The sequence below is a fragment of the Tasmannia lanceolata genome, unplaced genomic scaffold (genome assembly GCF_043159265.1).
Source record: "Tasmannia lanceolata isolate RefF3 unplaced genomic scaffold, GAP_Taslan_0.1 ptg000037l, whole genome shotgun sequence".
NCBI lineage: Eukaryota > Viridiplantae > Streptophyta > Magnoliopsida > Canellales > Winteraceae > Tasmannia > Tasmannia lanceolata.
This window is the reverse complement of record NW_027518714.1, coordinates 57,005,522-57,028,398: the sequence shown is the minus strand read 5'-3', so window position 1 is coordinate 57,028,398 and position 22,877 is coordinate 57,005,522. Positions and strand designations below refer to the sequence as shown.

The following is a 22,877-nucleotide window of genomic DNA, read 5'->3' as shown; positions in this document are numbered from 1 at the left end:
CTACATAGATCAGAGGGCTAGGATCATTCTATGGAAATGATTTTTTAGGCTCAACTTATTTACATTATTGCTGATCACATGGATAAATTTCCCCATTTATCTACGAATCAAGAAAATAGCCACGAACAAGAAAACACAAAGCTCAGAAATAGCAATCCACCACACAAATCAAGAACACACGATTTTAACGTGGAAAACCCTTCGATGTGAAGGAAAAACCACGGGACAAACTTCGAAAGAAATTCACTAAGGAAAAGAGAAATACAAAGTCTTTCTTGTCAAGTTTTCCCAAAAAACTTCAGGAATACACAAGAATAGAAGATTAATAATCAAATCTTGGAGGAAATATGGGTTACCTCAAAAACCCCTTGCAAGAAGATGTCAGGCCGACATCTTTTTTCAGGATTTGTTTGGAGTTTTAGCGGGCCGTAACTCTTTCATTTGGACTCCAAATTGCACGCGGTCGATCTGCTTTATTCCTTATTCCAAGGAGATTCCAACGAATCTAATATCGCTAGCTTTCTGGACACGTAGTGTTTTTGGGTGAAAACGTATGTTTTTTACTCAAAGCTAACTTCTTGGTTGAAATTCCGTGTAAAAATAGGCTTTTTGGTTGTGCCATTAGAGGCTTGGATCATCCTATTATAGTGTGGGAATAAAAACATAAAAAAAGAAAAGAAGAAAAACCCGGGTGACTTGTGGGTCCACCCGGCCCATACGGGTGGGGTCTAGGTTCACCAAATTGTGACCCGTAAAATTTGGGATCTAGCATTTACCGACCCGGCGTATGTTAGAATAGAAAGGACCAAAGGGCTATTTTGGCATGGGAGACATCCAAGGGAGTCCAATGCTATTTTGGCAACCAAACATGGAATGGCATGCTAAATCCAAATCAAATTATGACTGCTGCCGAGCTTTTGTGCAACCAAATGAAGCATTATAGACACAAGTCCATTCGTTTGGGACGGGGATTTTGAAACAGGAAAAATAACATAGCTAATGTTCCTCAAGGTTGTGTATGAATTGGCAATTGATCACAGTGATCCATGACCGAGCAACATAGCTGGCAATCTGCCCCTTTATTTACCAAGGCCACCACTTCCTAGTGATTTTAGAAGCATTGGAAAAAGGTTAAAAAAGCACTAATGTGCTGTTTATTTTGGATTTTGAGAACTGATTGTGAGCTCAAAATTGATTCTTGGACTCGAATTTATGTTTAAATTAGAGGTGCAGCTCGGGTTATTTTTCGGAATTCGGGATGAGTTTTTACAATAAAATCGGGTTGGGTTTAGGTTAAATCGAATTCTTCGTTTAGCAAAAGCTCAACCCAACCTGATCCAAGTTGCACCCATAGCTCAACCCAACCTGATCCAAGTTCCCCGAGTCCGACTAAACGAAGGATTTTTATTATTAAGTCTCTAACTATAATATATTCCATTTAGTCACCAAGGGAAAAAAAAAATGAGTCTGCTAGTTTTGTTAATTTTACTTGAAAATAGGGAAACTTACTGATTTGGGAAACAAACATGGAGATGTGTTTTCCAAATGCTTGAGATTTTAATGCTCAATATAAAAAAATTCTTCTTCTGTTGACATATTTGCCACGGGAAAAGAGCAGAAGAGGGGTCAGTTTCCAACACTGGGGGGCGAACATACAAATTGGCTACTATCATTTAGTCACGTACTATTCATTTAAGATTATGGGCCTGTTCATTTTAGATTGTGACAACCGGTTGTGAGCCCAAAACTTATTATCGGACACAAATTTACACTTAAATTTTAGTCTGATAATAGGTACGGAGCTCACAATCGGTTGTAATAATCTCAAACAAACAGGGCCTAAAACAACAGATTGTGACTGCCAAACCGATTATTGGGCTCAAAATTAAAGTTGAAATTTGACTCCGATAACCAGTTTAGCTTGATTGTCATAATCTTAAACGAACAGGGCTTTAATAATCGGGTACCACTTGTCCATCTAGCCGCCCAAATATTTCTTTCCACGCGCACACCAATGTGCATCCATCATACAACCTATTACACGATGAATGCACTAAATATGAGTGGCTAGAAGTCCAAGTTGAGCCAGTTGTTAAATGATCCAGACCATTCATTTGTTAGCCTTTGTTATGGATGGCCAATGTATCAAAATCCACTCTCATCAGGCAATTCTACCAGTCTAATTTCTGGCTAACTGTTTGAAATTCCTCTTAGATCAATAAGCAAATGAAACTACAGAAATGGGAATCTCTAGTCTTTTTATGAATGGAAGCAGATAGGAATCACAAGGGATAAGGCAAAGGGGCTGTAACAAAAAGTACAAAATAAGCTATTTTATGTCCCGAAGCATCTAGGAATAAATAAGATTTGTGATCAACAAGGGAAAAAGCCATCCGTATATAAACAAGATGAATCAATTCTACGAAGAGGCCAACCCCTCTTGGTGCGCCTTTGCTATTGGACCCACATCTCACCAACATGTCCTCGCCCTCATATCTCTTGCCACATTTGACGGTTGTGGATGAGTCTTGCCAAATATGAATCAATTTCCCTCTAAATATATTATGGATGTTTTTTTTTTTTTTTGAAATGTATATTATGGATGTTACATGTAAATAAACTTAGGGCCCGTTTGGATACCTCATGCATTTGTATTTTGATTTGGATTTGAGTTTTGGATACAAAACACATCAATCTTCATGATCATGTTTTAAGAGAAAGAGAAAGAGAAAGAGAGAGAGAGAGGGAGGGAGGGAGGGAGGGAGGGATGCCTCGCTGCTGCAGGAGCAACGTCGAGGAGCAGCGATGGTGACGGAAGTTGCCACAAACGTTGATTTCCAAATAATGTTTCGCATAAAAGATTTGAAAATTGGAATTTTTTGCATTATTGTAACTGATTTGGAAATTCTAAGGATCTGATCTAGTTCAAAATATCAACTAAATCCAAATCTAAATCTTGCTGGTATCCAAACATGGCCTTAATGATGTGAATTTCCTTATAGCTAATTTCATTTTTGACCTAAAATTTAGTCATAAAAACACAAATTTTAGTATGAATAAATTTCACAGGTGGAACAATCCAGAATGCTCATTGGACATGGTCCATTTTTTGGTGTTTTTGCGAGCAACACTCAAAATTGGTTCGATCCTAACCATCGGATGCTAGATAATCCAACGGCTTGCTGGAGGGCCCCATCTCGCATCCTTTCTTTGAGATAGGACAAAGAGTACGTGCCACGTCATTTGGGGTTATCCAATTAAACTCTCCTCATCTTATGCCAAGTCACAAATGCGTCAGCATTTGAGGGAAGAAAAAAGAAAACACAAACATTGGAGGAAACTAAGCATAAAGTACGTGGCATCTATCTGCCACCGTACCATTATCGCACCAACCAATCCTTACTATTCTAAAAGCCTAGACCTTGAAATTTCGTCAACCTACTTTCCCTCAAATGCCATCCACATCCCACTTTATATTTGCTAAACTTCCTTCTAGATCCTCCATTTTCAAGGTTTTGCCGTCACCCACCAGATTTAATGCAAATTTTATAGCACGTAACATCCATTCCATTACGTGTCTGCCAATGCGTGTTTTGGGCACCAGATGTCTCTAATTTTTAATGCAATGCATTCCATTTTTTGGGCGGGTGAGTAACTCAGTGGATTGTATGAATCTCACTCCTGCTTTCTCAAAATCTCTAAGGTTTTGGTATTTCAATTTATCGCCAACCCTCTTCTATTCTTAGAAACGGAGAAGTTAAGGATTATCAACCATGGTAAGTAATTCAATGTCGTTTATTAATTTTTATTCAAAACGCCATTAATCTTTCAACTCTCTGCAGATCTTCCCTGAGAAAAATCGCCATGAGATATGCAAATGTGTATTTCAAGGTTGGTTCTTCATTTTCCATAAGCTCTTCTTCTCTAGGGTTTATGTTCGACCTCTGTTTCCTGATTCTTTTATATACTGATTCGTCCTTCTCAGGAGAAAGCATCACCACCGAGAACATGATCATTAGGGTAAAATGTTTACAAGCTTCAAAAAGAGAAGAGGGAGTCCAGGAGCTTATCTAAATCGATCATTGCTTCTCATAAGGGTTAATTTATCTCTCTCTCTCTCTCTCTCTCTCTCTCTCTCTCTCTCTCTCTCTCTGTTTTCAATGATTTGCACAAAACTGGAATCCACATATGAGATTATTTCTATCATCCTGTTACTAACAAATTCAGTCTCATGAGAAATTATATCAGATCCTTAAAGAAGCACGGCCTTAGCCCAGATCTCATCCTGTTTTTGAAGATAGTTATGTATGAAAAGGAAAAAGGATTGGTCCTGGGACAGTATGCATAGAAAATTGCTGGATAAAATCCTTCCTTTGGGTGTCCTGTTATAGTTTTCATCATCTTGATTGGACGAAAAATAACCCCTTTCCTCTTAAAACTAAATTTCGTTTCTGATAGTTGTAGGGTTTCCTTTTTATGATTCTTATGGGTTTCTTTTTCTCCTATGCATGTATACAAGGCAAATGTTCATTAGCTTTTGGGCTTAAATTGGTGTTTTTTATATAATTATGTATATTATAACCGGACATCAATTCATCCTAGAATCATTCCATATTTCTCTCATGTAAAGAAGAGCGGGTCTGTCAATGAAAATATAATGCATTGAACTTGTAAGAATCTAATGGGGCTTTCAACATGGGGATAGCAGATCGAGGTTTATCTTATCATTGGATAGATGTGCTAGCATCTGTTCACATCGACCTTTGTTCTCTGATTAAATATTACCAAAACAAAATTGGTAAACAGGGGACATGTTAAGTTCAAGATGAACTTATCCAAGCAGGATAGCCAACCCCAAGAATAGCTTATCCCAGGATTTCTGTTCCTTTGTTGAACAAACCTGTTGTATTCTTTCTTTTTGGTAAGGAATATTTGCCGGTCCAATATCAGCCAGTTGAAAATAAAACAGTGCACATTGAGTATAATGTATTGGACTCAGATAACCTTGTATTATTTCTTCATTTGTCTTCACTCTTAGAGAGCATCAGAGAAAGCTGTATAACCACCTCATGAATGAATTATCTTTTCAACATAACATATTGCACGTTCATTTGAAAAAAGCACTTGGTTTACATCATCTGAAAATGTCATCATGTCATTACATTTCGTACTTGTTTATTCCAATACCAAAAATGATAATTTTAATGGAACATCTGTCAAATATGATCAAATTTGGTTCTTCATCCTCCAGTAATTCTACTACTAATTCACAAAAGATTTTGTACTTTCCTCTGTTTTTTTATTTATTTCTCTTCTGATATATTTGATTAGTTTTATGAATTAGTTTCTTGTAATCTTTCCTCAAGAACATCTAATAGACTGGTTGTGGTTTCATGTCCGTTGCTATTTTTGGTGATCAGGACAAACCAACGCTTGTTACGTATATTGATTTGACTCTAAATCGTGAGTGAAACTTCTTTTGTGTCTGATAAGCTGGGATCGAAACTGTGACCTCAACGTTGAGAAACAAAGTCTTAACCATTGAGCTACAGGCCCAACCCCATATCATTTCAGAAATGTGATTTTGGAATTTTTGTTTTTTATTCCATCAATGAAGCTTAATACTATAAAATGTATAAAATAAAGAGAATTTATATGGTGGCCGACCGTGAGAATTACAAGGGCAAGGTGCCACCCTGCCCATTTAATTTTTTTTATCTAAGTAGGAAGTCAAAAAAGGTGGTTTGACCAGATCAAAAATCAAGGGGCTGGGTTTTTACACCTGCCCTTGTAATTCTCATGGTCGGGCATCATATAAAAACTCTAAAATGAATTAGTTAGTTCCATTTGCGTTACCTGCAGCAATTAAATGCTGTATTGATTTGAGTATCTAATATTTTGAATTCTTTCTTCCTTTTCCCCTTTTTTTGTGTTGGGTGGGATCATAAATAGCCCAGCCTTCAAAAATTGTATTATTTTGTGACTATTTCCTGGATTCTTACACATCTATGAATTTTATTCTTATTCTTTTTGTTTGGTGATTGGCTTTAGATTTTTTATGCAATGTTGCTCTTCAACGTAGTACTTTTTTTATATATATTAATGGTTGGTGAGCTGAGCCTACCGATCATAAGAAATTTCTTTCAAACATCCATATTTTTTTATTTAAGCAGCATAAGGACATAAATTCACAGGAATTCTTCATTTTTCACATTAGTCCACTAGAGCACAAGGTTGGTAATTTGGTGGACTTGAATATAGTTTTTAGTTTTGCTTATCTTTCCATGTTCCTCTTCTGTTGGTGTGTTCATGTGTGTGCATCTATCACTTCTATCCAACACTATGTTCACGTTATTTTCTTTGGCATTTTCTTGGAGATTTTTTGCAGTTAATAGCTGCTACAACTTCTTCAGATATCCTCTTGCCTTCTATTCATGACTTAGCAGATTGTTGATGACTCAGTAGCTCAGGTTGCAGATGTTCTTGATTACTTTGGGTAATATATGATAATAGTTTTTTTATATATGAAAATTTCCCACCCAAATTTAACCTAGAGTTGATGATACCAAAAAGTTATTTGCCTTTTGAACATCTTCTAAGTTCAACCCATAAATTTTCCACACTTTGCACTATGTATTCCTTCTATTATAACGGCTATGGTTGTTCTTTTCAAACTTGTTGCAGTGATGTGCTTTGGGGTGACAGCGGGTGCTTACATCATAACCCTTTTTTCTACATGTGATACTTGCGTATCTGGTGTGTTCGTTGTGCTTACATACATGCTAACCTTTTTTGCTGCATGTGATCCTTGCATATCTGGTGTATTATCTACAACTTATCAAAATGACAAATCTGATGGCATAGCACTTCACGGTCGACGTGTGTTTTTAGTCTTTTTTCTATATGGTTTTTATCCTCTTAAAGTTTTCCAATGCAATATCTGATGATGATAGCTCTTCATGGTCACGTGTGTTTGTGGTCTTTTTTTATATGGGTTTTATCCTCTTAAAGTTTTCCAATGCAATATATGTTCAAATCGATTGGTTGAAATGATCTTTTTGGTTCATTATGGTGTTTGCTAATTCCTTGAATTTTTATGGTGGAAGTCTTATTCTTTTTTTTTTTTGAATGATGGCGGAAGTCTGATTCTTACTGGAGTCTAAAATTGAATGATAATGATAAGAGGTGCTTCACTAGCTTTTGGAGAAACATAGGTCCGGTTACATTGATAAGGACTTTCAACCAAGCAAACCATGCTTAGGAAGATTAACATGACCTATTGCTGCAGCAAGGACTTTCAAGCAAACCATGCTTAGCAAGATTTTTTTCCGTCCAAATGGGAGCACTGTGACTTGGAATAATAGGTCATAAGATACAATACATCCTTAGCAAAATATGATGTCTTGAGATGTTCTCATAGTAGAGAAGCATGATGTAAATTACAGCCATTAGCTACTACAAAGAACTTAAGGCACAAATAGAATAGTAGTAGAGGAACAAATGATTAGATATAGCACTTTACAAACATCTATCATACCATTATTTTACTGCGTTTTGTTACCGTTGATACCTCCTGTGATTTTCGAATTAATTTTTATTCAATCAAAACAGAAAAGGTATTAAATCATAACCTAAAACATTGGGGTCTTTGTCAGGTTTAGTGGCCTAAGAAGATCTGACCTCCAAAATCAAGAATCATCATTTAGTTCATTACCTATAATCATCCCCCATAAGTATACACATGATGGTTATATGAAGACAAAGATCGTCATTTAGTTATCTTTTACCATCCCTCAAAAGGATATACAGCGTGCTATGTGCAGAAATCGACTTTTGAACACGAAGACTATATCTGTACAGCGTGCTATGTGCAGAAATCGACTTTTGAACACGAAGGCTATATCTGTGGACCAAGCGAGTGGGGTAGACCACCGATCAATTCTTCCCGGACAACTTCATCTATTTTGCCTCAGAAGCAACCCAATGAAGCGAACATCTCGAGGTTCATCAAAATGAAGCATGAAGAGAACGAGTAACACACCATGTTTCATTAAAAGATTTGTATGGCATAGAGGCTCCATTCATGGCGGTTGTTTCAGCTACGCTTTAGATCAAGTACCTAGGTTCATGATGATTTGCGAGTTGTTTTATGCTCTGCATTCAGTATTTCTTTGTTAAGTGTTTGGTATTATCTGTGTAATTGATATGGTTTTTCTTTTATTGATGGTAGATTTATATTTCGCTTTTGTTGGTCATTTGTTCTGATTCTTCGATTGTAATGGATTCACACCTATTATTTTTTGCACCTCATGGAGGTTCAGTTTATTCATGATTAGTCATTTCTATATGTTACAACTATTGATTTTACATAGATTTTGGGATTTTCTTAGTGATCTATTGTGTTTTGGTTTCTAGCATTTGGACTGCAGTTATAACAATTCTCTCTAAAGAAAATCGAGACAACTATGTCATTTTGGCCTTCATATGTGAAAAACGTAAATTGTATGAAAATGTTTGTTTTACATCCAAATTTATCACCAACACTCTTTTCATCAAAGCATGCTTTCCTATTATGAAGGCCAAAATGAAGAGGTTGATGTGGGAGCGAGGCTTGCATTGGATTTGTGCCAGGAGATGTGTCTAGAATTAATATCAGTGTATACACCCATGTTTAGTGCTTAAGGGCCTCCCTGGATACCCTCTAAAAATTATTTGCATTGAAATTATATACAAATAGTGGTTATAATGGTTTTATATCTATTTTAAAATTATATAATCAATACAATTCAAAGAGGTGGTAGGAGATAAGATTAACGTAAAATATCCAAATTGAAGAGGGGTGCTCAAAGGTACCGACTATCTTGTTAAGATATCGACTTGCAACTCAAATCCTACTGTTCGATTTGTTTTCCATTTTGAACAATAAAAATTCATTTTGAAAGAAATTATCAATTCTTATTTCAACTTGAATAATTAATTGTTCAGTTAACTATATATATATATATATATATATGAGGAATAAGATTGTGCGGTCGAGGGCCCAACCACATGGGTTCTATATTTTTTGTGCTGATCAAAACCGTTCATTTGCAAGGTCCCATCATAGATAGGGTGTGTACAAAAAATCAGGTTCATTGGACATCCTAACCCCTCCAAAAGTGGAGGGCAAAAATGGGCAGATTTGTGGCAAGCGGTGTCTGTCCATTTTGCCCTCCACTTTTGGATTGGTTAGGATGATCCTATGGAGCTGATTTTTTGTACATACCCCATCTATGTAAGGGCCTTTCAAATGAATGCTTTGGATCATCCTAACAAAGTGGGCCCACATGAGTTTGGCGCTCTCGACCGCACACTCATTTTCCTCTCTCTCTCTCTCTCTCTCTCTATATATATATATATATATATATATATATATAAGGAAAATGATTGTGAGCTTGAAGCTCATATAGCTTATATGAACTTGAGGGCCCAAACACATGTGTCCCACATTTTTTGTGGTGATCCAAACCATTCATTTGCAAGGCCCCATCATAGATAGGGTGTGTACCAAAAGTCAGCTCCATTGGATCATCCTAACCCCTCGAAAAGCGGAGGGAAAAAATGGGCAGATTTGTGGCAAACGGTGTCTGTCCATTTTGCCATCCACTTTTGGATGGGTTAGGATGATCCAATGGAGCTGATTTTTTGTACACACTCTATCTATGTAAGTGCCTGTCAAATGAATGCTTTGGATCATCATAACAATGTGGGCCCACATGTATTTGGCCCTCAAGCTCATATAAGCTATATGAGCTTCAAGCTCACAATCATTTTCTCTCTCTCTCTCTCTCTCTCTCTCTATATATATATATATATATATATATATATATATATATATATATATATATATATAGAGAGAGAGAGAGAGAGAGAGAGAGCTGTTGGTGCGCTTAAGTTGTTATAACGTCTCCCATTCGTTTAAATGTTTGGGTCCCGCTTAAGCGCACCAATGGGAGGCGTTATAACAACTTAAGTGCACCAACAGTTTTCTCATATATATATATATATATATATATATATATATATATATATATATATATATATATATATATATATATATATATATATATATATAGGGAAAGGTGAGCGTACTCGGTCGAGTAGATAAGCTTATCTACTCGGTCGGGTTAAAAACAGTGGGGGCCCACATTTTCTGGGTGATCCAAACCATTCATTTGAAAGGCCCTTACCTAGATAGGGTGTCCACAAGAAATCAGCCTCATAGGATCATCCTAACCCATCTAACAGCGGAGGAAAAAATGGGCATATTTGTGGACAAACTGTGTTTGTCCATTTTTCCCCATTTTCCCTCCACATTTGGATGGGTTAGGATGATCCTATGGGGCTGATTTTTTGTGGACACCCTATCTAGGTAAGGACCTTTCAAATGAATGGTTTGGATCACCCAAAAAATGTGGGCCCCCACTGTTTTTAACCCAACCGAGTAGATAAGCTTATCTACTCGACCGAGTACGCTCACCTTTCCCATATATATATAGAGGAAAATGAGTGTGCAGTCGAGCGCACCTAAGCTTAGGTGCGGTCGAGGACCCAAACACATGGGTCCCACATCTTTTGTGCTTATCAAAACCATTAATTTGTAAGGCCCCATCATAGATAGGGTGTGTACAAAAAATCAGCTCCATTGGATCATCCTAACCCCTCCAAAAGTGGGGGCAAAAAATGGGTAGATTTGTGGCAAACGGTGTCTGTCCATTTTGCCCTCCACTTTTGGATGGGTTATAATGATCCTATGGAGCTGATTTTTTGTACACACCCTATCTATATAAGGGCCTTTCAAATGAATGCTTTGGATCATCCTAACAATGTGGGCCCACATAAGTTTGGGGCCCTCGACCGCACCTAAGCTTGGTGCGGTTGACCGCACAATCTTATTCCTCATATATATATATATATATATGTGTGTGTGTGTGTGTGTGTGTGTGTGTGTGTGTGTGTGTGTGTGTGTGTGTAATTATATATAGAGGAAATAGTTTGTGAGCAACTACTCAGGTAAGCTTATCTGAGCAGGAGCTCATAAACTATAGGGGGCCCACATTTTTTGGGGGTCCAAAACATTCATTTGGAAGGCCCTTCCATGGATAGGGTGTGTACAAAAAATCAGCCTTATAGGATCATCCTAACCCTGCCATTTGTGGAGGGAAAAAATGGGCAGAAATATGGACACACAGTCCATTTTCCCTTCCGCCTTTGATTGGGTTAGGGTGATCCTATTGATTTGATTTTTAGTACACACGCTATGCATGGAAGGGCCTTCCAAATGAATGCTTTGGATCCCCCCAAAAATATCCCCCCCCCCCACATGGTTTCCTCTTATATATATATATATATATTAGGAGGAGATCAAGATTCTTAATTTTCTGTGGTTATATGTTCAGTTTTATCTCATGAATTCAGAGGTATCACCATTGTTCTTTTAACAATTGCAAAACATCAAGAATTTATATCACCAATATCCTTCTTCATATTTTCAATGAAGTCTACTGAGACACATCTTAGTCGATGGGATGATTGAAAAACATTCATTTTATCTATGGTTATTTGGGTTCCAATCTTATTATCTATATTTTTACTGCAATTTCTGCGATTCATTTCATGAAATGAACGTGACCGATGAACTTTATTCATCAGAAAGATGCCTTTATAGCTATGAAAGTAGTGGAGCACTTGACTTATCGAAATGGGAGCTCCTGTATACACTGTTCACGATAATTTCATAACAACCTTATTCATCAGAAGGATGCCTTTATAGCTATGAAAGTAGTGGAGCAGTTGACTATTGAAATGGGAGCTCCTGTATACACTGTCCACGATAATTTCATAACAACAGCTCTTTACGCACCCCGTCCCCCCAACTAATTGAGTAGACCGTTTCTTTCGTGCTTGGTTCGATGGCGATTGCGTGCTTGAAGGCGGGATTGATGTCCTACTTCTCTTTGCCTACGTATGATATGCAGACGACTTAGTTTTTGCTTAGTAAATGATTGTTCCTATATTTGAAAATTGAGCTAGATTGCCCTCTTAAGTTTTAGTTCGCTTGAGAGGCCGGTTAACTTGCTCATGATGGAATAAGCTTGTTCTTTCCATCAGATAATTGAATTTTAACTTGCTCATGAACGCCATCATAAAGAGGTAATTTGGGCAGTTTGGTGTAAGTTATACCGACACGTTTTTAAAGATTTGTCTGGATTTAACAAAGGAGAACCAGTTCTCTATTTACATGTATGATTTTCTTCTTCTTAATGTCTGAAACTTCTCTATTTGTTATCCTGCCATTCGTCTCACGTGCACTTTTTACTAGTATAGATAACGTATAGTGGACTGATATCTTCACTGCCATATTTTGATAATGGCACTACTCTCTTCATTCTACGCTCTTTTAACTCGCTCTCAAAAGCCATTACAATTCTTAAAAGCTGTGAGCTGCCATTAAAAAAGGGCTACAGATATTGGCATTAATAATTGGGGTTACTGACGACGTCCTTTATTATTGAGGAATGATTGAATGAAGGGCACCCTTGCAAAAAACAGTTTCAAGGGCGCCCCTATTGGTTGATTTATGTAAAGTTTGGTACCAAATAAAGTGGATGGCTGTTGCCCTCAAGCTGATTTTTGCAAGAGCGCCCTTCACTCTATCATTTCTCTTTATTATTTAATCAGCTGTCAAAGATTATTGCAATTCCCATAAAGCTCTTAAAAGCCAATTTAAAAAGAAAAGACAAGGTAAGTTAGTGCAATTATCAAAATATGGCAGTGCCAACATCAGTAGGCTAAAAAAAAGTTTAAACAATGGCACTATTCTCTTCATTCTACACTTAATTTTGTTCAGCTGACGTTTCATTTCTGTTTTCTTGTATTTGGTCGTGGATTTTGTCCATTTTTAATAAAATTCTTCACATTCTAAATAGAAATTAGAATCATAATACGTAGTCTTTTGCCCAAATTTAATAACAAAATTTGTAAGGAGATACATGAATTTTCTCCATGGCTTGCTTAGAACTTTTAAGAAAGGCTTCTCTAAGTCATAGAATAAAGCATTCGTCGGTAAATTCTGTCTTCCCCTTTTTAATATGCAATCCATTATAATATCCTCTTATTTTAGTACTGTTTTAGTGTTAACAGTAAATATTTCATTTATGCTAATGATATTGGCACTACCATATTTTGATAAGTGCACAAACACGGCTTGTCTTTTTTTTTTATGCGTACTAAAAAGCTTTTTTGAGGTGAGGATTTTTGTGTGGGGCGGGGACGGGACTGGGACTGGGATGGGGATGGGGATGGTGATGGACCTGTCCCGTTTTAATATGCAATCCATTATCAATATCCTCTTAATTTAGTACTGTTTTAGTGTTTTTGTTAACAGTAAATATTTATTTTATGCTAGTGATATTGGCACTACCATATTTTGATAAGTGCACAAACACGGCTTGCCTTTTTTGTTTTTTATGGGTATTAAAAAGTTTTTAAAGGTGAGGATTATTGTGTGGGGCGGGGACGGACTGGGATGGGGATTCGGTATTCCCCGCGGGGACGGGAATGGTCCTTCCGGCAGGGACAGGGACGGGAATGCAACTCCCCGCCGGCCCTACTGTTCACGCTACAAGGGGGGCGAATGCATAGTGTAGAGGGGGTGAAAATATTATCTCCCAAAACAAAAAGAAACCCATTCGATCGTGGCGCCACTTACAACACATTACCGACAGAAAAGCAAATATTCGTCCGCATATTCTCTCCCAAATTCCCCAAAACCTTGAGAAAGAAGAAACGAGAGATTTTTAACGCCCCCACCTCGTCTCCCTATAAAAAAAACCAGACTAGAAAGAGAGAGATCTAAACCCTACCTGCGGGCCCCACCCCGCTTTCCTTTCCCTTTCCTACACACCCAAAAAAATAAAGGTCAAAAAAAGAAACGCAAACCAACAAAGAGAATATCTCTAGAATATCCGTACAACCCAAAAGAATATTCCCTTTGCGATTCCAGTTTCCTGTTTCGCATTCCTTTCCATCCATTCCCGTCCTTAAAAACCCCCGCCCTGCCCCTCTCCCTCTCCTCAAATCTCCAAAACCATCGTCGTTACCCTTCTCTCTCTCTCTCTCTCTCTCTCTCTCTCTCTCTCTCTCTCTGTATATCATCAATGGCTCTCAAAACCGTACACGTGTCTGACGTTCCTAACCTCGATCAAGTGCCGGGAAATCCCGTCCTCGCTCTCTCCTCCCCCCGCTTCTCCAAAGGTAATAAAATCACAAGAGAATTTTTTTTTTCCGTTCTCCGTTTCATCTTTTTAACATAATTATCCGTTTTCAGGTGCTAACGGCGTCAGTGCGCCGTTAAAATCCCCTAAATTTGTCGTTATTGGGCACCGAGGTAGTGGAATGAACATGCTCCATTCTGCCGATGAGAGAATGAAAGCGATTAAAGAGAATTCCATTCTCTCCTTCAATAACGCTGCAAAGTTTGCCGTCGATTTTGTTGAGTTCGACGTTCAGGTAATTTGAACGGCTCCGATTTCTTCGTTTTTTATCTTCTTTCTTTTTCTCTGTTTGTTAACTCTTTTTCCGATCGGATTTTGGTTTCCGCTTTTTTTTTCCCGTCTGATGATGAAGAAGGCTGACGTGGATCGTACGCGTCGCCGCGTACGAATAACGGTTGTCGCACTTGTGATCAATGAGGACACGTGTACGGTTCTGATATGTTTCAGAGCCACGTAGCTCTGAAATTGCCTTTTTCAACCTCTCCGTCGGTTCACCGGCGATATCCGGACAAGTCCAATTTTAGAACTAAAAAGTAAAAATTAGAAAGAAAGTGATATTTCCACTCCTTTTTGTTTGTCTTTTCTTGACAACGCTACGTGAAATTGCTTAAAATGGGTGGTAATATCGTTTCCAATGACGATCTATTGCACAAAAATAACGAAATAACAAGGGAATTGTTATCAGCACTGCTGTATTTTGATGAGGGCACTCCTCACTTTATTAAAAGTATGGTATGGCCCGCACCATAGGATGATCCAAACCGTCCATTAGATGGGCCACAGCTTAAATAGGTTGTGCCCCAAAAATCATTTCCGTAGGTTGATCCTAACCCTCCGATCTGATTATTAGAGGGTTGATCCTAACGCTTTATAGATTGGAGGGTTGGGATCAACCTATGGAAATAAATTTTGGGGCACAACCTATTAAGGCTGTGGCCCATCTAATGGACGGTTTGGATCATCCTATGGTGCGGGCCATACCCTACTTTTAATAAAGTGAGAGTGCCCTCATCAAAATACAGTAGTGCTAACAAAAGAAAATATCATGCATTTGCTAACCACATGGTTTGTCTTAACCTGATTTCCTTTTCCTTTTTAAAAGACCACTGATATTGGCACTACTATACTTTAATAATTGCACAAACTCAGCTTGTCATATCTGCTTTAATTGGCCTCTGAGAGCTTTTGGGAACTACTAGTTGCAATCCCGTGAGATGCACGGGGCGACCTAAAAAAGAAAGATTTATAACTATATATATATATATATATATATATATATATATATATATATATATATATATATATATATAGAGGAAACTTTAAGCTCACCAAACTTATGGTGAGCTAGCTTGCCCAATCACATGGGGGCCCACTTTGTTAGGATGATCCAAACCATTCATTTGAAAGTCCCTTACATAGATGGGGGGTGTACCAAAAATCAGCTCCATAGGATCATCCTAACCCCTCCATTTGTGGAGGACAAAAATGGACAGACACAAATTTGCCCCATTTTTGTCCTCCACAAATGGAGGGGTTAGGATGATCCTATGGAGCTGATTTTTGGTACACCCCCTATCTATGATAAGGCCTTGCAAATGAATGGTTTGGATCACTCCCCAAAATGTGGGACCCATGTGATTGGGCAAGCTAGCTCACCATAAGTTTGGTGAGCTTAAGCTCACCAACAGTTTCCTCATATATATATATATATATAAAGCTTTATTTAATAGAGAGACTGTAATCCTTGATTTTAGGCATTTTTTCATTCCATTTTAGGCTATTTAATCGAGAGAGATTGTAATCCTTGATTTTAGGCTTTTTGTCATTTCATTTTAGGCTATTTCATAGAGAGATTGTAATCCTTGATTTTAGAGTAGATTTGGATAGAGATAAGCTATATGATAAGGATTACAATATTTTAGGAAAATATACTGGATGAGGAAACGATTTGATTGGATTTAGTGCCATGAAAAATAGGCAATAAATCATGTTAGAGGGATATCGATGCATAGGGAAGTTTTAAAAAAAAAGCAAAAAAAATATTTTCCATATTAACGTTTTAAATTCCGGGTGCCACATCCCCTTAAAACATTTTAAAATTACGTGTGATAGAGGAAAACTTGTGAAACAGTGTGCTACATAACCTTAATGCGTTCTTAAGTGTGCGTTATACACAGAAATTCGGTGTATATGATTGTAAACGTTTTTAATTAATTCTCTTCTTATAAACAGAAATTCGGTGTAAAGCTGAATGTGGGTGTGACACGTGGCGCATCCTCAGCTTCCTATATATATATATATATATATATATATAGGAAACTGTTGGTGCGCTTAAGCTCCCCAATCACATGACTCCCCAATCACATGGGGTGATCCAAACCATTCATTTGCAAGGTCTTATGATAGATAGGGGGTGTACCAAAAATCAGCTCCTTAGGATCATCCTAACCCCTCCATTTGTGGAGGACAAAAATGGACAGACACAATGATCCTATGGAGCTGATTTTTGGTACACCCCTATCTATCTATGTAAGGGACTTTAAATGAATGTTTTGGATCATCCTAAAAAAGTGGGTCCCCATGTGATTGGGCGCTTAAGCTCACCATAAGTTTGCACCAACAGTTTCCTCATATATATATATATATATATATATATATATATATATATATATATATATATATATATATATATATACCTTGACATCTCTTTAAAACAGAAGACAAGATGAGTTAGTGCAACTATTAAAACATGGTAATATACTTTATTAATTGCACAAACTCAGCTTGTTTTTTCTGCATTAATTGGCTTCTTAGAGCTTTTGTGGGGAACTCTAATAACCTTTTGACACTTATGTAGAACAGAAAAGACAAGATGAGTTGGAACAATTATTAAAACTTCGTAGTGTCAGTATCAGTTCGCTTTAAAATCATACGCACTTATAAGAGTGGCAGTACCACCACCTCCTTTTAATATCTAATTTTCTTTGAGTATGGGTTATTTTCCTCTGTATTTTACATTAAATTCTTGGTACTGATATGCTTATTTATGTGGGTTGATTGAATTTTTTCTCTCTCTAAATTTGGGTGAGCGAAGAAAGCTTAGACGAGACTGTAAATATAATTTTTTGTAGGTGACGAGAGATGACTGCCCTGTCATTTTCCATGACAATTTCATCCTCACCGAAGAAGAAGTAAGTTTCTAACTTCTGTTATGAATTTTCTTGACTTGTTAATGCCACATAATCTTTTGCTTCTAAATTCTGTTATGAATTCTCTTCACTTCCTTTTTGAAGGTTAAAGCCAGGCAATCTTTTTTTTTTTTTTTTTTTCATTTTCTTTGGGTGTTTGCATTCAATCTTTTTTTAGCTGGTTTTTGGAGTTGCTACCTTTTAAAATTAGGACTCTCCACCCATACCTGTTTATGGGATAATTAAAAGCATATCAAATAAAGACAATTGCATGGTACCCAACTAGTGTATAGAACATCATAACCTAAAGTTTTCACTGAAAAAAATTGTGTTTCTAGGACAATTTTTTAACAAAAGATGCAAATACAACCAAACTTTAAATGGGCTCACACTTTTACGTGAAGATGGTGGGTTGGCTACCTGTTTTCCAACATTTTCCGGGTCCTACTGATATAATCAATGGGACCTATGACAACACACTGGTTCACAGCCACGTCAAGGTGCTCTCACAGTTCTCACTATGGATGTGGTGGACTAGAATTTTAAAACCACTCGCTCTTTATCCACTTGCTACAAAAAAGGCCCTGTAACTGTCCAAATTAGCGTGTGTGGAACTGTCTAAACCAATCAATAGGCCATCTCATGGATGGCTGATTTGGACTCTACAATCTACTAATAAAAAAATCCAGAGCTTAAGTGGATTGAACATCTAGTCAGGATTATTTAATGGGTGCTAATTTTAGGCTGTAATCATCTAAAGATTTGGGCTAAATTAGTAGTGTGATCCACCGATTTGATTATCCAAACCATTATTTCATGGGGTTCAGGTCCCTTTATAGATTCTTCTTTCACCAAAAGTCTCTCCTATTTGTTAGTCTTAGCCCTCAAATTTGTGGATATTTTCCCTCTAAATGTGAAGTGTTTTCTTTGATTTTTTTTACACATCCATTTGTAGGCCATGAATTGGAAGGTTGGGAGGATCATTTGATGGGTTCAGAGCATGACCCATTCATAGTAAATCTAAGAGGACTGAAACTTTTATCTTATTTTTTCTTTATGCTACTCATATTGTTATCTAATGGGATTTGTAACTACCTTAACTATATCCAGAGGTGCATTTGCCCACCTGTGAACATTACGTGCAATATCTAATAGAAAATCCTTGGGCACATTTTGGCCAAATTCATCTGGACAGGCATGACTCACTGCCAGCTTTTCTGGTCCGGCACCATGAGTCGTTCCAACTTTAGTACTTGATTTTTGTAGGCTTTTATATGAAGAATGGGATATCTGTTTCGCATCAGACTTAGGCCAATATTTTTTTCGTAATGACTAATGGCTCCTTGGGTCAACAATCCCGAATATCCAACATGAGTCAAGACTGTCCAAATTAATTTGGACAGCTACTGTCACGGTAGTCTGACTCTGGTTTTTTAATTCCTTTCATCATGCGTGCTTTGATTGCACCGTACAGGGTTTCATTCTATAATTTTAAGTTTTTAACAGAAAATTTCAGTGTATAATTTAGGGGCCGTTTGGGTACACGGATTTTAGAATACAGGTTCTTAGTTTGAAAACAGTGTAAAAGAGGGTTCATGATCAAGCTGTAGTATGCTGTCCTGACAGCGTTTCTTGGATGTTGAGTGAGAAATTCAGGTTTTAAAAATCTCTCCCGCATCCTGCGATTTCTAAAACCTGGAAATATGGGAGGATCTGGTACTCTCTTGCTGATGGAAAGAAGGGCTAGAAGTCAAAAACGACGGCTGGCCCTCTTCTTCTTTTGTCTCTTAGCTACAATTTTGAAGAAATCCCGGATTCTAAAATCCACGTATAGAGTCAGGCAATCTTGGTGCTGGACGGATCAATCCTAAAGATCATCCTTTGGGTTCCATACGGGACATATACCTGTTGTCGAGATTGTTGGTATTATAGACCTTCATGTGACGGCCGTATGATCCTGGTCCCATGTCTGGTGGGTGGTTCCATGCTGAGTGGAATCCTAAAATCGATTTGATGGACCGAGGGGGCTAGGATAAGTGGACCTAATCACGTCCATGTGGACCCAGAAACTGGCTATGTCATCTTAGCATCTTCTGTAATTTATAGAACTGATAGTTAGCCTTTTTGTGCCATTTTTTCTTCTCAGAAATGGAATTTTCTTACTCTATAATTTTAACCCTGGTTCTTTTTTCATGATTTTCCAGGGTTGTATATCTGAGAAGCGTGTTACAGAGCTCAACTTAGAGGACTTTCGCTACTATGGACCCCAAAGAGAACCCGGAAATGTAATATTTTTTCCATCTCTTTTTGGGTTTTGATCATATGACCAGGAAAACAAAAATAGTTTCCCTTTGTTTTTATAGGTAAAGAGAACCTGGAAGTTTTCATAGTATGATAAATAAAATAGTTTCCCTTTATTTTTATAGGAGGGAAAATCAATGCTTAGGAAAACTAAAGATGGGAGAATTTTCAGCTGGAAGGTTGAAGATGATGACTCTCTTTGTACATTACAAGAGGCCTTTGAGAGAGTCCACCCTTCCCTTGGTTTCAATATCGAACTGAAATTCGATGACAACATTGTTTATGAAGATGAAACTCTTGTACACGTTCTTCAAGTCATCTTGCGGGTGAAGTCCCTACTCTGCAGTTGTTTTTTCTTGCACAAAAACCAGGAATTTCTTGATGGAAATTGCAAAATGGTTGAATTTTATTAAACGGGCTGTGTTTATTTTATTCATTTGCAGGTGGTGTTTGAATACGCTCAAGATAGACCCATCATCTTCTCAAGCTTCCAACCAGATGCAGCTTGCCTAATCCGGAAATTGCAGAATGTGTTTCCTGTAAGAACTCTTGTTTTCCCATTCTATTGTTTTTTTTACTTTCCCTTGTTATGTTATCAATTGGTATGATTTCGTTATATTATCAATAGTAAAAGAAATGCCTGAGCAAAGCCGTACAAAATGTGTAACATGGGTGAAATTTTGAAATCTTATTAGGTGGGGTGATTTGGGAAGAGTGATATAAATATTAAATAGGATTGCCAATTCGGAATCTGACAAACAACCTCTTGATTAAACATATAGGTTTTTGAAGGCTTACATTGAGGCCTGGAGATCTTGGGTATCAAAGAATTGAGTTGTAATAGATTATAATTTAGACATTTAACAGGATCTTATAGATGATTTCTCTGTTCACAAACCAATCCTGTTTCTCCTGAATTTCCAAGAAGACCGAAAGCGTAAAGGAAGAGACAAAAATGTTTTTTTATAGATATTTTTGCTATTTTGATTTGGCTTTTATCTGTAAGGAAACTGTTGTAATGATATTGCTATTGGTTAAAACAGGTATTCTTCCTTACAAATGGAGGATGTGAAGTTTACAGTGACGTGAGAAGAAATTCCTTAGATGAGGCTATTAAACTTTGCTTGGGAAATGGCTTGCAAGGGATAGTATCAGAAGTCAAAGCCATTTTCAGAAATCCAGCATCAATAACCAGAATCAAAGAAGCAAATCTTGGTCTTCTAACCTATGGCCAATTAAAGTAAGCATATACTTTCTTCCACATTTCTCAAAACCTAAAGGAAAACTAAGAAAGTCGAGTCTAATTTTAATCGGTCGAGTTGTCCCGTCGGCCTGTTGTGCAAAAGTTAAACCAATCTGGTAGAGCCCATTCCAGGTTTTCATATCTTGCATTTATTTGGGACTCAGCTGAGGCATCTGACTAGTGGGTCCCAAGTCCAAATTGTGTTCAATCTTGATAAACATTGATAAACTTTCTTGTATTGTGTGTTCAATCTTGATAAACATTAACAAACTATCTTGTATTGCAGCAATGTGCCGGAGGCGGTTTACATGCAACATCTGATGGGTATTGAGGGTGTGATTGTTGATCTAGTTAAAGAGATCACAGAGGCTGTTTCGGATTTCATTAGGCCGGCCGAGGAGGGAGAAGAAAGCTTGCATGTTTTGAAAGAAGAGAAGCAGATACAGGCAACATTGAGGCCCAAGTTCTCTAAGCATGAACTCTCATTTCTATTGAAGCTCATACCTGAGTTGATACAGGTTTAAAGTGAACACACCCAAACAAAGGGAACCGTCATAGGTTTTAAGTGAAAACAAAGGCCTCTCTATTTCCATTTCTCTAGTGTAGAGGGTAGCCATGTTCATTGGGCACTGTTGTATAGTAATTGATCTGCCCTTCTCTTAATTTCCATTGAATTCATGCAACACCATGGATGAGATGAGTCTTTCTTTTGTATCACCAAAATCTTCATCAAAAGTTCTAAGTAGGGCCACATGTTTTGACATTAGATGGGTCTCATTTTGGTCTCTTTCTGTCTGTAGCAATTTGCCTAGAATTACTTGTACATCTTCACAAGATCTGTAGAAATAGCATGAACATCCGAATTCACTAGAGGTTGACTAAAAGCCCACAAGAAAGATGTTAGGAGAAATGGCAGTTGAAGGGCATGGAAAGATGAACAGTACAGACTTCTGTTGCCGGTGGTGACTGATTTTCTGATCCCGGCCTTAGATTTGGATGCCGTTTACCGTAAAAACAGAAAAAAAAAAGAGAGGCAAAAACAGATCGGATTGTGCACAAATAGATGGAAAAGTAGAAATACACAACACAACCACAAGATGCATACCAAGATTGCTTTGGTCAAGATGATTACTTCCTAATAGCAAGAAAATGATCTTCAGAAAGAAAAATACAGTAAATTATAACATCAAACTGCAACTCTTACCCTTTCTTCTAAAAAAAAAAACTCTCTTTTGTTGGGAAATAATCCTAACCACGGCTTGTGGCCTTAGCAAGATCAACGGCGTTGATCAAGTGGATGGTTGACGGTTAGTTAACAACTGATGTTAATAGATATGAACAAGTGCAGAGGAAGGGGGAATCAACATGATGAGGAGTTGTGTCCCTCCCCTCAAACTCTATAAAACAACTGTCGGGTCCCTGCTTGCACACAACCATGTTCACAGCTAAACCCTTTGCAATCCACAGCAAAAGGATGAGGAAGCCGGTCCCAATCACCTTCGGTTGTGGGGCAAGGAGAAACTTTGAGAAGAATCCCTTCTGGAGAGAAGGAGTGCCTGTGGTTGGTTGAAGCTCAATTTTAATGGGAGTGCCCGCGGAAATCCTGGTAAAGCTGGGATTGGGGCGGGGGGTGATTCGTGACCACAATGGGGAGATTATCCTCTCCTATTCGGGACCCGCTGGCATCTGCGACCCTAATGAAGCATAGGTCTCGGCTCTGCTCTTTGGGCTTAGATGGTAAGCGTCTAACAACCTCGGTCCGCTGATGATAGAGGGAGATTCATCAAACACCATTGTTTGGATGTGTAGTTTTTTGCTCTTTTCTTACTC

General features: G+C 37.7%; 1 protein-coding gene and 1 long non-coding RNA gene across 6 annotated transcripts; both read left to right on the top strand.

The window, feature by feature from the left end:
* The first annotated feature begins 3,545 nt into the window (after positions 1-3,545).
* Positions 3,546-8,393, top strand: LOC143862628 (uncharacterized). 5 transcript variants are annotated; one of them, XR_013240395.1, is made up of 6 exons: positions 3,546-3,776; positions 3,843-3,891; positions 3,986-4,097; positions 6,389-6,496; positions 6,685-6,756; positions 7,656-8,393. It is a non-coding gene; the product is annotated as an uncharacterized LOC143862628 (long non-coding RNA). The 5 variants fall into 5 exon arrangements; XR_013240397.1 differs by lacking the exon at positions 6,685-6,756 and having other exon boundaries at positions 3,548-3,776; XR_013240394.1 differs by lacking the exon at positions 7,656-8,393 and having other exon boundaries at positions 3,549-3,776; positions 6,685-7,066.
* Positions 8,394-13,991: 5,598 nt separating this feature from the next.
* On the top strand, positions 13,992-21,813 carry LOC143860823 (glycerophosphodiester phosphodiesterase GDPD1, chloroplastic-like). The gene is made up of 8 exons (XM_077371652.1): positions 13,992-14,295; positions 14,369-14,550; positions 17,447-17,506; positions 19,708-19,788; positions 19,930-20,130; positions 20,248-20,343; positions 20,848-21,044; positions 21,334-21,813. The coding sequence occupies exons 1-8, from the start codon at positions 14,199-14,201 to the stop codon at positions 21,569-21,571; spliced, it is 1,152 nt and encodes a 383-aa protein (XP_077227767.1). The 5' UTR covers positions 13,992-14,198; the 3' UTR covers positions 21,572-21,813.
* The last annotated feature ends 1,064 nt before the right edge of the window (positions 21,814-22,877 follow it).

Coding starts and splice junctions, on each gene's coding strand:
- LOC143860823 (XM_077371652.1), top strand. CDS start 14,199: ATGGCTCTCAAAACCGTACACGTGTCTGACGTTCCTAACCTCGATCAA. Junction 14,551..17,446: donor TTGTTGAGTTCGACGTTCAG/GTAATTTGAACG, acceptor AATTTTTTGTAG/GTGACGAGAGATGACTGCCC. Junction 20,131..20,247: donor TTCTTCAAGTCATCTTGCGG/GTGAAGTCCCTA, acceptor ATTCATTTGCAG/GTGGTGTTTGAATACGCTCA.